This window comes from Cygnus olor, chromosome 25 (assembly GCF_009769625.2).
Source record: "Cygnus olor isolate bCygOlo1 chromosome 25, bCygOlo1.pri.v2, whole genome shotgun sequence".
Classification (NCBI taxonomy): Eukaryota; Metazoa; Chordata; class Aves; order Anseriformes; family Anatidae; genus Cygnus; species Cygnus olor.
The window spans coordinates 3,189,628-3,205,130 of record NC_049193.1 but is presented as its reverse complement, the minus strand read 5'-3'; the positions used below and the strand labels follow the sequence as shown (position 1 = coordinate 3,205,130).

Sequence of the window (15,503 nt, the reverse complement as noted above, 5' to 3'; positions counted from 1 at the left end):
GAGTTACTAGTTGGGGAGGTACAGGATGCACCGACTTGTTATGTGACCTTGGGGGAATTTTATGGGGTTCCCAGCCTCACCTCGCGCAGCCCTGACTCGCCTCGCTTCGTGTCAAGGCAGCGAGTGCCTGCAGACAAGTCAGGGCCATTCCTGGCTGCGCACCCATGCTGGCAGCCCCAGCAGCTCCCTCCCTCGAGCCCGGACCTGGCACATCCGCAGCCTCTGCACAAACACCGGGCACTGCTCCGGGCGTTACACGTCCCCTCTGGTGGGGAGCAGGTACCAGTACCACTGGTGGCACCGCTGCAGAACTTCACGTGATGCAGAGGTCCAGGAGACCCCATCCACGGGGCCAGGAAGACACCAGCAGGACCCACCCTGGTCTTACCCCAGTTCTTCTACCCCAGGCACCCGCGATCAGCCCTGTGCGGGGCCAGGTTGGGGCCCTCCCCACTGCTGCTGGGCTCTGTGGGTGTCAGGGGGCTTTGGGGGCCATCTGCTGCCACCAGCCCACCCCACAGCAGCACAGAACCACAGAATCGTCTAGGTTGGAAGAGACCTCCAAGATCATCTAGTCCAACCTCTGTCCTAACGCTAACAAGGCCTCCGCTAAACCACATCACTAAGGGCTACATCTAAACGTCTTCCATCTAAAGCACCGCCCTGCGCAGGGCGTGCAGCACCCCACAGCAGCACCCTCACCTCCCACCTGCAGGGAGGCAGAACGCATCATTGAGAGACTGAAACAGCAGCAGAAATAACGTCACCCCGAAGAGCTCACATCTCCGTGCAGCACTCGGGGGTCTCCCCCGAAACGCTGGCGCTTTCGGCACGGTGCAGAGCGCAAAGCCAAGCAGCTGCGTTAAGCAGGAAGGGAACCCCAGCCTCCCAGGTGAAAAGAGACAACCTATAACCCTTTAAGTGCAAAAGATCCATCACCCGGCTGATGCACACCTAACAAAGCCCTAAGAATTCCTCTTACTATCCCCCAGCTTCCCTCCCCCAGACCCCCTACCCCAAAGCACACACCAGCCCTCACCCAGCCGGCACGACACAGCCCCCAGAGCTGCCCCCACCCCTGTTTGGGGGGGGGGGGTGGGGGGGTGGGGGGTGGGTTAAAAGGCCCCAGCTGGCCCCGCCTCCTCCCCTACACCTCATAAAGGAGGCTGGGGTGGGGCCGCTGCCCTAGGGTGCTAGGAGCCAGCACCCTGGGGGGGGACACCCGCACCTCCCAGGCTGCGGGGACACATTCAGCTGCTCACGCCCGCCCCTGGGGTGATGCGTGTGCTGCTCGTGCTGCTCCCTTGCACCACCCGTGCTGCTCCCCGCGCTCGGGCAAGCCTCTGACCTCTGCAGCCTGCTCCTGCCCTAAGGCTGCGTGCACGGGGCAGTGGCAGTGTGCTCACCTCCGGCTGTGTGAGTGTGCAAGCTGTGGCAGTGTGCTTGCCTCCAGCTGTGTAAGTGCGCAAACCCTGCTGCCTCCGGCACAACTAGCACACAAGCCCCGCTGCCCTGTGCACGCCTCGGTAGCACCAGGACAGTGAGAGTGTCAATACTTCAAGCACGGTGAGTGTGCAAGGTGTGCTTCTGCCAGCACGGTGAGTGTGCGGTCATGCAGGGTGTGCTTCTGCCAGCGTGATGGGCGTGCAAAGTGTCCCTCTGTCAGTACGGTGTGCAGTTGTGCAGGGTGCCACTCTGCCGGCACAGTGAGTGTGCAATTACCCAGCGTGTTCTTCTGCCAGCATGATGGGTGTGCAATCGTGCAGGGTGTGCTTCTGCCAGCATGATGGGCGTGCAAAGTGCCCCTCTGCCAGCATGGTGTGCAATCATGCAGGGCGCTGCTCTGCTGGCACGGGGAGTGTGCAGTTATGCAGGGTGTGCTTCTGCAAGTATGGTGAGCGTGCACAGTGCCCCTCCACCAGCACAGTGAGTGTGCAATCATGCAGGACATGCTTACGCCGGCAAGACAAGCACACGAAGTGCCCCTGTGCCAGCTCGGCGTGCAATCATGCAGGGTGCCGCTCCGCTGGCACGGCGAGCGCGCAGTCACGCAGGGCGTGCTCCTGCCAGCACAGTGAGCGTGCAAGCACGCGGGGTGCCCCTCTGCCAGCATGGTGAGGGTGCAATCGTGCAGGGTGTGCTTCTGCGAACCCGGTGAGCGTGCGAAGCACCCCTCCACCGGCATGGTTAATGTGCACTCGTGCAGGGTGTGCTTCTGCCAGCCTGGTAAGTGTGCAAAGCGCCCCCCTGCCAGCACGGTGCGCGTGCAAAGCGCCCCCTTGCACGACCCTGCCCGCCCCCTCGTCCCCCGGCCCGGCAGGGGGCGCGCGCACGGGGAAGGGGGGGGTGGGGGCGCGCTGCGCGCGCGCGTGCGCGGGCAGGAGGCGGAAGCGGCGCGCGGCGGCGGCGGGGGCGCGCTCGGCGCCCATGGGGCTCCTTAAAGGCGCCGCCGCCCCCCCCCATCCGCGTGCCCGGGGACGGCAGCGCCGCGCGGGGCCGGCATGAGCAGGTGGGGGCCCCCCCGGGACACCCCCCCGGACACCCCCCGCCCCATAACCCCCCCCCCGACCCCCCCCCCACAGAGACCCCCGGGGGGGCCGGGCACGTGGGGCCGCTGCCTCAGTTTCTCTGGAGGGAATGGGGGGGGCAGGGGGTGGGCAACCCCCTCTGGGGGGGGGCGACAGTGGGAGGGGGGCATTGAGGGCTTGGGGGGGCTGCGGAGAGGGGGCCTGGCAGGGCTGAGACCCCCGTGGGGGGGGTAAGGTAGGGGAGCGCCCCCTGTGTGCCCCCCCCCATGCACCCCCCGTTTGTCCCCCTGCCCCTGGGGCTCGAAGCCCCCCGGGGTCCCCAGGCTTTGGCCCTGCTGCTGTGTCCCTCATCATCCTCACCCTCGCCTTCCTCAGCCTCGTGCTTAACTGCCTGCCTTCATCACCCTCATCTTCATCACTCTCATGCTTAACTGCTCGCCTTCCTCACCCTCCCCTTCCTCACCTTCACGTTTAATTGCCTGCCTTCATCACTCTCACCTTCATCACCTTCACCACCTTCACCTTTAATTGCCTGCCTTCCTCACCCTTAATTGCTCACCTTCCTCACCCTCATCTTCATCACCCTCAGGCTTAATTGCTTGCCTTCATCACCCTCACCTTCCTCGCCCTCACCCGTAATTGCCTGCCTTCCTCACCCTTAATCCCTTCCCAGCAGGACCCCCCAGGGGCAGGCTGCCCTTTCGGGGTTCCCCCTCCCTCGGGGCGCACACAGCCCCCCCCGCAGCCCCTCTCCCTGTGGCAGCCCCCAGCGCCGTGCCCCCACCGGGCGCTTTCCTCCCCTCTCAGGGGTGGGAAGGATCCGGCCCCGCGCTGGGGGTGCAAGCTGGGGCCGAGGGCTCCGGTTTTGCCACCGCCAGGAGCGTGACACCATCACCGTCACCCCGTGCGGCACCCATGGGTGGCACCTGGAGCCCTGGGGTCCGGCGCCCAGCCCCGAGGGGCCGCGGCGACCTTGGGGAGGTGCTGAGTCAGGCGCCGAAGGCGTTTGGGGTTTTTTGGCCCCGCTCGCTGCCTCTGTCTGTGCTCAGTGGCCGTGATTTGTTACCAGAGGGGTGGAGAAGCAAAAAACTCACTGCTGCCCCTCAAACCCCCCCCCCCCCCCAGGAGGGTTCCCTGCTGTCAGACCCCACGGTGGGGGTGCTGTGGGTTTTGGGGGTGCAGCCCCTCCTGTGGCCCTGCTGCGTCCCGCAGGAGGGGCTGTGCTGAGGGCAGAGCCCAGGGCACGTTGCTGGTGCTGCAATGCAAGATTTGGGGCGTGCAGCCCCTTTCTGGAGGGGCTCTGCAAGGGGGGGACTTCCCCCCGCGTGCCCACGGGGCTGCGTTACGCCCTCGTAGCCAGGACCAGGAGGGGGCCGTCTCCAGCACGGGGCTCCTGGTCTTTGGACTTTGGCCCTTCCCGTCCCTTCACGTCCCAGCTTGCGGCGCTGGGAGGGGGGACAGCATCTCCCCCCCCCCACCCCGGGCCCCCAGGGAGCAGCAGTGCGGGGCGGCCAGGCCGGCTGCCAGCACCGCTACCGGGCGTTATCGGGGCCGAGCCGGCCCCAGGAGGGGTCCCCGATGGGGGCAGCACGATTACGGGGGCAGCAGCGGGACGGGGGCCGCGCCTGCCCTGCGCCGTGCCGATAGCGGGGCGCGGAGCGGCGTCGCGGCGGGGATGCTCGGGCCGGAGTCGTGCCCGGCCCCCCCGGTGGGCTCGGGTGGACCCCCCCGACCCATTTTTATGTTTCAGGAGGGCAGCGCCATGGCCGAGAAGACGTCGCCGGGCCCCGGCGGGGGCATCACGCCCCTGCAGCAGATGCTGGCCTCCGGGACGGGCGCCATCCTCACCTCGCTCTTCGGTGAGGACCGTGGGGCTTGGGGGGGCACAGGGGGGCGCCCCGGGAGGTGGCTGACAGGGGGGCTGTCGTTGCAGTGACGCCGCTGGACGTGGTGAAGATCCGGCTGCAGGCCCAGAGGACCCCCTTCTCCAAAGGTACCCCGCTGGGGCAACCAGCGGCGGGGACGCCTCCGCTCGTGCCTGGGTGCATGGGGCCGTGGCGAGGACGCTGCTGCCGTGGGCCCCCCCTCGTCCTCCTTCCCCCCGCTACGGTCCCGTGCTGGAGCTGGGCCAGCGCTGCGGGGCCGGGTGGGGGGCTCAGCGTGCTCCGGAGGCTCCCCATCCCCTGGACCTGCTGCCTCTTGTGCCGCTGCCCGAGCTGCGTGGCTGCTCCATACTAACCGTGCCCACCGGGTGCCAGGGAGGAGCTGAGCGGTGCCAACCCCTCTGCCATGGAGCCTCTGCCCCGTGGAGGACACCGGGCACGGCCTCCGGGCTCCCCACAGCCCCGGTTTGGTGCCGGCAGGGCTCCGCTCCCAGCCCCTTTTCCCTCGGAGCCGGAGGGTGGCACGTCCCCGGCGCCCCCGCTCAGCCTGTCCCCGTTGTGTTTCAGCATGGTCGGTGCGCTCGGCGCCCTGGGGCTCTCGGCAGGCCACATGTGAGTACCGAGCTGCTGGTGGCGGCTGCGGGGACGTCCCGGACCCGGTATTTTTCTTTTTGCCTGGCCGTCCTCGGTCCTGCCCTGTGGCGGAAGCGTGCCTGCAGCCCCTGTCCTCGTGCTGTCGCTCTGCCCTGCCGCTGCGTCAAAGCCTCCTGGGATCTGCTTCTTCCCGCTGGCCTTGCTGATGCCAGGCCAGGGGGAGGGATGCTTATGGCCAGGGGAGCTCCCCCAGCCTTGGGGGCATCGCCCGCAGCCTCGCTGCCTCACTACGAAGGCTTCTGCCTCCCCCAGGGTGCCCCCTGCCCCATAGGGTCGCGGCCAGCGAGGGTCCTGGCTCCGGTTTGGGGCCCGGGGGCTCGGGTTCGGTGCTCTCCTGGGACAGACGGTGATGGTTTGGGGACGGAGGGGTCCGGGCTGGGCTCTGACGGTGCTGCCGTTCCCTCCCGCCCCAGGGAAGTGCTTCCTCTACTGCAACGGGCTCATGGACCACCTCTATGTCTGCCAGAACGGCCCCGGCTGCACCGCCTGGTACAAGGCCCCCACCCGCTTCACCGGCACCCTGGTAGGGGCTGCGGGGGTCTCCCCGTGTGGGGTCGGGTGTTCCTGGGGGTGTGTGGGGGGGTGCTTGCCCCTCTGCCCCCCTCCCACCCTCCCCTGGGCGCTGCGCTCTCCCCGCAGGATGCCTTCGTGAAGATCACGCGCTACGAGGGCATCAGGTCCCTGTGGAGCGGCCTCCCCCCGACGCTGTGAGTGGTACCCCAACTTTTTGGGGTTGGGGGGGTGCCCTGAGCCTCACGCCGGGGTGCCCTCACCTCCTTCCTCCCCGGCAGGGTGATGGCGGTGCCGGCCACCGTCATTTATTTCACCGCCTACGACCAGCTCCGGGACTACCTGCACGCTCGCACCGGGAGCGGCGGCCACCACATCCCCTTGCTGGCAGGGGCCCTCGCCCGCCGTGAGTACCGGGGGGGACCCCGAGCACGCCCAGCCCACAGGAGGGGCCCCGCTGTGCCCACTCCGTGGTGCTGACACCCCCTTTCCCCCCCCCGGCAGTGGGTGCTGTGACGGTGATCAGCCCCCTGGAGCTGATCCGCACCAAGATGCAGTCGCGGCAGCTCAGCTACCGGGAGCTGCGCGTCTGCATCCAGTCGGCGGTGGCTCAGGACGGCTGGCTGTCCCTCTGGAGGGGCTGGGGACCCACTGTGCTGCGGGACGTCCCCTTCTCCGGTAGGTCTGCGGGGCCGGCGGGGGGCAGGGGGTGGCAGGGGCGGGGGGCCGCTGGGCGGCACGGCGGCTTCACCTCTCCTCCCAGCTCTCTACTGGTTCAACTACGAGCTGGTGCGCAAGTGGCTCTGCACCCAAGCCCGGCTGGATGAGGCCACCTTCATGATCAGCTTCGCCTCCGGGGCCATCTCCGGCACGGTGAGAAAGGGGCCTGGGGTCTGCAGCCCCCCCCCCCCCACCCAGGGGGAACGGGGGTGCAATGGGCTGGGGCCGTGCCATGGCCATGGGGACGGGGAGCTGAGCCCCGTCCGCTCGCCCCGCAGGTGGCCGCCGTGCTGACGCTGCCCTTCGACGTGGTGAAGACCCAGCGGCAGATCGAGCTGGGAGACAGCGAGCTGCACCCGGGTGAGGGGGCTTGCTGTGGGGTGGAGGGGACAGCGGGGAGCCCCCCGGGCATCCCCTGACCCCCCGCTCCCCTCTCCTCCCGCAGTCGCAGCCTCCAAGCCGTCATCCACCTGGATGCTCATGCGCCGCATCCGCGCTGAGTCGGGCACCCGGGGGCTGTTTGCAGGTAAGGCTGTGACACCCCCACCCTGTCCCAGGGGGGGCTGGGGTTTTGGGGTGCCCCAGTGTCACCGCGGGGCTGATGGTGCTGTCCTTGCAGGGTTCCTGCCCCGTGTCATTAAGGTGGCACCCGCCTGCGCCATCATGATCAGCACCTACGAGTTCGGCAAAACCTTCTTCCAGAAGCTGAACCAGGAGCGGCGGCTGCGGGGGTTGTAAAGGGTTGGGGCACGGATGGGGACCGTGGCCCATGGGACAGGGACACCCCCGCGTGCTGAGCCCAAGTGCCTTCCCGTGTGCTCCGCTCCCCAACGGCCCCATGGTGTGGACACGGTCCTGGGGGCTACCCTGGCCCTGCCGTGCTGGGGGCACGGTGCCTGCTGTGACACTGGGGACGTATATCCCCCCCCCAGTCCGTCCCTTGAGGCTGGACAGATGCTGCTGCTGGATTGACTCACGGACTTGGGCGAGGTCGGGTGCCCCCAGCCTCCTGCCGTGCTCGGGGGCAGGAGCTGGGGCTCCATCGTGGACCAAACCCCGGGGGCTGCCCCCCATGCCTGCCCCCAGCTCGGCTTCGGCCCCGAGCCCGGCCCTTCACCACCAGTTACGCACAGCCTCCCCTTCTGCCCCTGCGTGGTGTGGGGACACCTTGCAGCCCTCCCCCGGCCTGCTCAGGACCTCCCCGGCCCCTGGCACAGCCCGGGCTCGGACCCTGCGTGGGGACAAACCTCGCTGCTGCTCTGGGGGGAGCGGGCTCTGTCCTGTGCCCCCTGTCCCTTCACCGTGAGGACCTGCCCTGCGCCGTGCCCGGTGCGGGTGCTGCCCGATCCCCTCCCAGTCCCCAGCTTGCCCTGGGTGCCTGGGGGGAGTTTCTCTTATTTTCTTAAATAAAATGAAATGGAATTTGTGTCTTAGGTCGCGGAGCCCTGCCCCTGGTCCCTGCAGTGGCTGTGTGCAGGGGGGGCATGGGAGCATGGGAGGTGTCCCTGGTGCTTGGGGACAGTGCTGTCACCCACCAGGGCAGCGCTGGGGGGCTTGTTTGGGGCATGGGGGCTCCCAGCACCCCCCTCATATCCCTTTGGGGGGGGGGGGGCACAAGGCTCTTTTCCCCCTCCCAGCCGGCTGGGTGCTCACGGGGGCCAGCTCGTATCGCTGCGTTTATTGATTCCTTTCGCTCCAACAAGGCAAGCTGGGGCTGAACCAAAACCCGAAAACACCCCAAACACCCCAAAACCCGGGGGGAAGGGGGAGGGAAGGAGGGAGGGGTCCGATTGCTGTTGTGGGGATGCGGCTGCAAGGAGGGACGGGTGGTCCCATGGGTGCTGAGGCGGGGGGCTGCTGGACGAAGCCCGGCTGGAAGAGCTGCGCCCCGAGCCCTTGGGATGGCAACGGGGCCGTGCCCGGCCCCTCACCCCTGCAGGGGGGTTCACCCCAAGCCCCCCTCCTGCACCCTGCAGCACAACCCTGGTGTCCCCGCAGTTCATCACCTCCTCCCCACCTTGGATGGACGGGGGAAAGGGGCGGGGGGGAGACACAGACACATCCTGGTCCCGTTCCAGCATCCCCATCCCAACGGGTCCACGTCTCCAGCCGGGGACCAGGCTTGGGGTCCAACGCGCAGCCGGGGTGGGGTGCAGAGAAGGGGGGGAGGACGCTGTCCCCGGCCTCCCCGATGGGTTGGGCGAGTCCCTCCGTCCTCCGTCGGTCCCAGGGTGGAGGGGAACGAGGTCAGTCCTCGGCGGCGGCGCTGGGCGAGGGGGCCGGGGGTCTCAGCTGGGGCTGCGGGTCGGGCTGGCTTCGTTGCTGTCGCTCACCAGGCACTCGTTGGACTTGAGGCTGGCCAGGGACTTGCAGCTGGGCAGGGAGGCCAGGGAGCCGCAGAGCCCCAGCATGGAGGGCGTGGGGTCCTTCCCTGCGGGGGCACAGAGCGGGCGTCGCGGGGGCTGCGGACGGCGACGGGGATGGGGACCACCCCTCCGGGATCGCTGGGCTGCGCCGAGGTGGCCTGGGGACCCCGTGGCTGTGTGGGCAGCATCCCTAGCTTGGGGAGGTGTCGAGGGCAGGAGGGGCCCCGTGCAGCACCCCACTGGGGTGGGCTAAGGGGGGGGGGGGTCTTACCCAAGGGCCCCCAGGGCTCGCCTTCGCGCTTGCCCTCGCCCAGGCGCTGGGAGTCGGAGCTGAGGCTGTTCTCGGCCGAGAGCTGGTCGGTGCTCACGAAGCTGTGCCTGCGGAGGGACGGCGCTCAGCCCCCGTCCCCCCCCCTCCCCGGGGCCGGATGGGGCGCGGGTCGGGCAGCTCTGCCCCCCCCGGGGGGTTACCTCCTGTAGAGCTTGCCGTCCGAGCCGCTCTCGTTGCCGTTGAGCGTCCCCAGCGAGGGCCATTGGTTGACCAGGGGCGTCACCATCTCCTTGGAGAGCTGCGCCAGCTGCGGGTTCTCGCAGGGGATCAGCCCCGTCCTGTGGCACACGCGGGCGCTCAGCACTTGGTGCAGCTGCAGGCACTGGGCACCCACCACCCATTGTGTCCCACGGGGCATACGGGGCACTGGGGGCACACCGTGTCCTACAGGGCACACGGGGCGCTGGGGACCTACCATGTCCTACAGGATGTATGGGACACTGGGGGCCTGCCATGTCCTATAAGATGTATGGAGCACTAGGGACCCACCATGTCCTACAGGACATATAGGGCACTGTGGACTCAGCATGTCCTACAGAATGTATGGAGCACTGTGGACTCACCATGTCCTACAGGATATATGGAGCACTAGGGACCCCCCATGTCCTATAAGATGTATATGGGACACTGGAGATCTACCATGTCCTACAGGATGTATGGAGCACGAGGGACCCACCACATCCTACAGGATGTATGGGACACTGGGGATCTACCATGTCCTACAGGACATACAGGGCATTAGGGACCCACCATGCCCTACAGGACATATGGAGCACTGGGAACCCACTACATCCTACAGGACGTATGGAACACTGCTGACCCACCATGTCCTACAGAGCAGCCAGGGCTCTGAGAACCCACTACATCCTACAGGACACAAGGAGCACAGTGCATTCACCGCGTCCTACAGGACTTATAGGGCACTAGGGACCCACCACATCCTACAGAACATATGGAGCACTGTGGACTCACCATGTCCTATGGGGCATATGAGGCACTAGGGGCCCACCACATCCCACGGGGTGCATGTAGCACTGGGGACCAACCACACACCATGTCCCAGAGAACATATGGGACACTGGGGACCCACCATGTCCTACAGGATGTGTGGGACACTGGGCATCTACCACGTCCTACAGGACATACAGGGCACTAGGGACCAGCCATGTCCTACAGGACATATGGAGCACTGTGGACTCACCAAGTCCTACAGAACATATAGGGCACTGGGGACCCATTACATCCTACAGGACTCATGGAGCACAGTGTGCTCACCAAGTCCTACAGAACATATAGGGCACTGGGGACCCACCATGTCCTACAGGACACATGGAGCACAGTGCACTCACCATCTCCTACAGAACATCCAGGACGATGGGGACCCACCACATCCCCCAGGGCGCACGGAGCACCCAGGCACTGGGTGTGTACGGGATGCCAAGTCCCCACCACCCACCCAGATCCCGTGGGTCCAGACCTGGCAGCAGCCGGGGGTCCAGTATGGGGCCAGTATGGGGCCAGTATGGGGCCGGTATGGGGCCAGTATGGGGCCGCACTCACAGCTGCTCCTGAAGCTCCAGGATGACGCCCTCCAGCTCCCTCTTCTCCAGCTGGTTCTGCACCATCACCTCCTCCAGCCGCAGCTTCAGCCGCTTGTTCTCCGCCTCCAGGTCCTTCAGCTGCGACTCCCGCAGCCGCACCAGCTCCTCCAGGTACCCCTGCGCGAGGCCACCGTCAGCGGTGCTGCGAGGTCCCCAGCGCCGTGCCAGGGTTGCTCAGATCCCATAAGGATCAGGACCCAACCAGCGCCATGCTGGGGGTGCTCAGAGCATCCCGCAGGGATCAGGACCCAGCCATCTCAGAGCATCCCATAAATATTGGGACCCATCCAGCCCCATCCGTGACCCCTGTCACCCCCCGTCCCCGTCCCCTCTCCTCCTCCTCGGTACCTTTTGGGCGTAAACGATGCGAAATTTCTGCTCCATCTTGCGCCACTTGTTGTACCAGCTGTCCTCGTCGGTGACCAGCGGCAGGTAGGGGTGGTCGGGGGAGCTGTCCTCGCTCGTGCTGCTCTCCACGCTGCCCCGCTCCTCTTCCTCGCTCAGGTAGTCATAGCTGGGGGGGGGACACACGGGGGTCAGGGGGGGTGGGCACAGGGCGAGGGGACCACGGAGAGGGGCAGGGGCTGCTCTTACCTCTGCGTGAACTTCAGGTAGGGCGTGTAGTCGATGACCACCGGCGTTTTGCCATCCATCACTTCGCCTTTCAGGCAGAAGCTGGGCCCGGGGGGGTCGTGGGGAGGAAGCAGAGGGTGAGGGGAGCCCTGGGGAGGGGGTGTCAGGGGTGGGACATCACGGCCGCCTGCCCGCATCCTACCTGAAGTCGATGGCGCCGAGCCCGATGAGCATCCCGGTGAGCACCGTGGACTCCTCCCGCAGCATGATGGCCCCGTCGTCGTAAAAGCGCCTGCGGGGACCAGAGGCTGGGTGGGCAGGCAGGAGGGAAAGGGCGGGGGGGGGAACAAAAATTCCTCGTTGTGCCCACCCCACATGCGGCCGCTCACCTGGTGGTCCGCGTGTCGCGCAGGGCAGTGGAGATATACTCAGACATGCGCTTCTCCATCAGTGCCACGCGGATCCATGCCCGGCCCTGCAAGGCAGTCCTGAGCGGGGTGTTGCTGCATGCTGCGCCCCCAAACCCTGCTTCGTGCCCCCCCCCCTCGTCCTGGGGGGCAGGGGTGGTCCCCGCTCCTGTTTCAGCCCAGGGATCCCCTCCTGGTGAATTCATGTGGCCCCACCAGGAGGGAGATGGGGAGGGCTGGGGCTGCGGGAGGGCAGGGAGAGGGGATGGGGACAGAGAGGGCATGGGACAGGGATGGGATGGGGATGGGACAGGGATGGGGACAGAGAGGGGATGGGACAGGGATGGGATGGGGACGGGACAGGGATGGGGACAGGGATAGGATGAGGACAGGGATGGGGATGGGATGGGGAATGGGACAGAGAGGGGATGGGAACAGAGAAGTGGATAGGGATAGGGATAGGGATAGGGATAGGGATAGGGATAGGGATAGGGATGGGGAGAGGGAGAGGGAGAGGGAGAGGGAGAGGGAGAGGGAGAGGGAGAGGGAGAGGGAGAGGGAGAGGGAGAGGGAGAGGGAGAGGGAGAGGGAGAGGGAGAGGGAGAGGGAGAGGGAGAGGGAGAGGGAAGGGGATGGGATGGGATGGGATGGGATGGGATGGGATGGGATGGGATGGGATGGGATGGGATGGGATGGGGATGGGGATGGGGATTGAGATGGGGATGGGGATTGAGATGGGGACAGGGACAGGGCTGGGGCTGTCCCCGTCCTGACCTTGGCCCTGGAGGTGCTGATGTTCTCCATGTTCTCGATGCTGCTGACGCAGTTGTTGGGGACCTTGCTGCAGGCCAGCCGGATGTAGTCCCAGAAGCCGCGCTGCCCATCCGAGCTGAACCAGCTGACGGGGCCTGCGGGGATGGGGCTGATTCGGGGCTGCTGCACCAGTACACCCGGCCCCAGCGGCCCCGAGCCCCGTGCCCAGCACACGACAGCCACGTGTCCCCACCCGGCGCTTGGCACGGGGATGGGGACAGGGGTGGGGACAGGGACACGCGAGGGTCCCCGCGCTACCTTTAAAGCGGTGGCTGAGGATCTGCTCGAGGATGGCGGCGAAGTTGACGAACTCCTCGGAGGAGTCGTCGATGGGCTCCGCCGTGTATTTCTCCAGCAGGGTCTTCACTGAGAACCTGGCAGGGGACACACACACGGGTGTCACAGGGCGGAAGGGGACGGGGCTGCAAGAGGACTAAAACTCCCTGGTGCCCTGCCACGCCATGCGTTTTCAGCCCAAAAAGCCTTTTTTCCCATGATTCCTCCCCAAAATGGGGCTCACATCTCTGCGTGGGCACAGCGCCGGCTGTCTCCGTTTTGGCTCGAGCACCCAAAACCCAACCGACGGCGCTGGGCACGCCGCGTGCCCCCGCTCCCCACACCGCATCCACCTGCGGCGGGGAGGGGACACCCGGGGGGGGAGGACGGCGCCGGCCCTGCCAAACCCTGCAGGACGCGCGGGCTCCGGCTCCTCGTCCCCACGTCCCCGGGGGGCCCGCAGGGCGGCCGCCGCTGCCCCTCGGCGCGAGCGGCCAGGAAGGGCGAACAAAGGCCCCCTTCCTCCCCGGCCGCGCGCGGGCGGTGATGGCTTCCCCTTCCGCCGGCCCCTTGGCCGCAGGGAGGGCCGAGGCCCGGCCGAGGCCCCAGGATCGGGCCCGCGGAGGCCGGGGATGGGGAGGATGCCAGGGGGCAACCTGTGGGGTACAGGGGGAGGGCTGGGGGGGCGGCTGGAGGGCTGGAGGGGTCTGGAGGGACCCCGTGGCGTGAGCACAAAGGTGGAGAACCCCCCCCCCCCCCCCCCCGGTGTCATGGTGAGAGGGAGGGGTGCCCTGTGTGACCTGGGGGGGGGCACAGGGGGTCCCCATGGTATGGGGGGGGTATGGAGGTGCCCCCGTGTTGTTGTGAGAGGTTTTGGGGGCTCCCCAGACCCTGACATCAGCACCGGGGGGGCACGGGGCGGGGTGACCCCAAGCTCAGGTGCCCTCCCCGTCCCCGCCACCTGCAGGGCCCCACATCCCCGTGACCCCCCCCCCCGGTCCCCAGACCCCATCCCCATCGCCCCCCCATCCAGCCGGCGTCGCCATGGCAACCCGCATCCTCCATCCCCGCTCCTCCATCCCTGCATCCCGCTGCCCTCCTCCCCCAGCCCGCCTGGCCCGCGGCCTGACGTCACTTCCTCGGCCCCACACCCCACGGGGGGGGGTCCCGGTGCCCCCCCAACCCCTCACCCCCCCCCCCGAGGGCCTCCCCCCCATCCCCAGCCTCTGCGGCCTCCCCCTGCCTCCCCATTGCCGCCCCCGGCGCCTGCAGCCCCCGTGCTGTTGTTGTGCCCCCCCCCCATTGCCCCCCCATTGCCCCCCTCCGGAGCCTCTGGCCCTGTGTGCCCCCCCCCCCCCCTCCCCGCAGCCCCCGTGTGCCCGGCAGCCCCCCGCCCCCCCGGGCTCCATCCCAGCCGCATCCTTCCCCCGCTCCCCATCCCCAAACCGCCCCCCCAGTAAAAAACCAACACCGGCAACGACAAAAAAATCCCCCCCCCGGCTTGAAGGGGCTGCGGGGGGGGAGGAATCCACCCCCCCACCCCCTGCACCCCCCCCTCCTTCCCCTCTCCCCTCCCTCCCCTCCATCCCCTCCACCGGGGGTCCTCCATCCCCATCCTTCTCCCCCCCTTCCCCCCTCCGCTCCCCCCCCCCGGCTATATTTCGGGGTCTCCCCCCCCCCCGGGGTTTGTGTCCCCCCCGCCCCCCGGGCCCCCACCTGCAGACGGTGATGAGGTTTTTCCTCTCCACGGCGATGTTTCTGGAGGACGCCTTCTTGGAGGAGAGCCCCAGAGCCATGGCAGCCTGGACGCAGCTCGCTTCCATCCAGAGCGGGGCGAAGCCGCCAGGGCCCGCGGCCCCCTCCCCGCGGCCCCCGCGCCGCCGCGGCCCCCCCCACCCCCCCCAACCTTACCCCACCCCCCCCACCCCCTTTCTTTCTCCCACCCCCACGCGCCGGGATGGGGCCTCCCCCGGCCTCCCCGACATCAGCCCCGTGGGGATTGGGGGGAAGGGGGGGGGACGGGGGGAAGGGGGGGGGGATGGGGGGAGCGTCAACCCCCACACCTGCATCCCCCCCCCATGATTATCCCCCCCCATGAGCACCCCCCCCCATGAACATCCCCCCCCGAGCATCACCCCATTTAAGCATCCCCCCACATGAGCATCCCCCCCCATGAGCATCACCCCATTTAAGCATCACCCCCCCCATGAGCATCCCCCCCCCGTGAGCATCACCGCCAGTTAAGCATCACCCCCCCATCATGCCCTGCCATGAAGGTCCCCCCCCACAATGCCCCCCCTTGATGATGCTCACCCCCCAGTGATGCCCCCCCATGATTCTCACCCCCTCCAATCATGTTCTGCCCCCATGATGACCCCCCCATTATTTCCCCCCCATAATGTTCACCCCCCCCAATGAGCATCACCCCCCATGCCCTGACATAAACTTGGCCCCCCCATGATGCCCCCCTTGATGATGCTCCCCCCCCATTATGCCCCCCCGTGATGCCCCCTCCCATTATGCCCCCCCATGTTCATCCCCCAGTGATGCTCCCCCAAACGATTCTCACCCCACAATGGTATTCTCCCCCCATGATGCCCCCCCACGATGCCCCCCCCATAATGCTCACCCCCATGATAAAGCCCACCCCTCCATGAGCATCATCCCCTCCATGAGCTTCACCCCCCCATTACCCCCCATAAACCCCCCCCCACGAGCATCACCCCCCCATGAACATCTCCTCCCATGCCCCACCCCATAAGTGTCACCACCCCACAAACATCACCCCCCCCCAAACCACCCCATGAATTTCGCCCCCCCGATCATCACCATTCCCGCATG

At 67.6% G+C, this 15,503-nt stretch overlaps 2 protein-coding genes across 6 annotated transcripts; one reads left to right on the top strand and one right to left on the bottom strand.

Moving 5' to 3' along the window:
• The first annotated feature begins 2,378 nt into the window (after positions 1-2,378).
• On the top strand, positions 2,379-7,728 carry SLC25A39 (solute carrier family 25 member 39). Of its 2 annotated transcripts, XM_040536870.1 has the most exons (12): positions 2,379-2,509; positions 4,279-4,387; positions 4,462-4,521; positions 4,979-5,023; positions 5,479-5,588; positions 5,705-5,772; positions 5,857-5,981; positions 6,080-6,253; positions 6,339-6,448; positions 6,574-6,655; positions 6,741-6,821; positions 6,915-7,728. In XM_040536870.1, exons 2-12 carry the CDS (start codon positions 4,291-4,293, stop codon positions 7,031-7,033), a joined length of 1,071 nt encoding a protein of 356 aa, XP_040392804.1. In that variant the 5' UTR covers positions 2,379-2,509; positions 4,279-4,290; the 3' UTR covers positions 7,034-7,728. The 2 variants fall into 2 exon arrangements, with proteins under 2 accessions (XP_040392804.1, XP_040392805.1); XM_040536871.1 differs by lacking the exon at positions 4,979-5,023.
• A 230-nt stretch (positions 7,729-7,958) lies between these two features.
• RUNDC3A (RUN domain containing 3A) lies at positions 7,959-14,550 on the bottom strand. Of its 4 annotated transcripts, none has more exons than XM_040536831.1 (11): positions 14,379-14,550; positions 12,645-12,760; positions 12,348-12,481; positions 11,556-11,641; positions 11,369-11,458; positions 11,188-11,268; positions 10,942-11,107; positions 10,553-10,710; positions 9,133-9,270; positions 8,933-9,039; positions 7,959-8,726 (listed from the first exon to the last, which is right to left on the bottom strand). In XM_040536831.1, the coding sequence occupies exons 1-11, from the start codon at positions 14,483-14,485 to the stop codon at positions 8,584-8,586; spliced, it is 1,326 nt and encodes a 441-aa protein (XP_040392765.1). In that variant the 5' UTR covers positions 14,486-14,550; the 3' UTR covers positions 7,959-8,583. The 4 variants fall into 4 exon arrangements, with proteins under 4 accessions (XP_040392765.1, XP_040392767.1, XP_040392766.1 ...); XM_040536833.1 differs by lacking the exon at positions 14,379-14,550 and adding an exon at positions 12,907-13,211; XM_040536832.1 differs by lacking the exon at positions 8,933-9,039 and having other exon boundaries at positions 14,379-14,539.
• Positions 14,551-15,503: the final 953 nt, after the last annotated feature.

Excerpts from the sequence above, each read along its gene's own strand:
- SLC25A39 (XM_040536870.1), top strand. The coding sequence starts at position 4,291 with ATGGCCGAGAAGACGTCGCCGGGCCCCGGCGGGGGCATCACGCCCCTG. Across the intron at positions 4,388-4,461 it reads CATCCTCACCTCGCTCTTCG|TGACGCCGCTGGACGTGGTG; the intron begins GTGAGGACCGTG and ends CTGTCGTTGCAG. Across the intron at positions 5,773-5,856 it reads AGCGGCCTCCCCCCGACGCT|GGTGATGGCGGTGCCGGCCA; the intron begins GTGAGTGGTACC and ends CCTCCCCGGCAG.
- RUNDC3A (XM_040536831.1), bottom strand. The coding sequence starts at position 14,485 with ATGGAAGCGAGCTGCGTCCAGGCTGCCATGGCTCTGGGGCTCTCCTCC. Across the intron at positions 12,761-14,378 it reads AACCTCATCACCGTCTGCAG|GTTCTCAGTGAAGACCCTGC; the intron begins GTGGGGGCCCGG and ends GTCCCCTGCCAG. Across the intron at positions 11,642-12,347 it reads TCAGCACCTCCAGGGCCAAG|GGCCGGGCATGGATCCGCGT; the intron begins GTCAGGACGGGG and ends ACTGCCTTGCAG.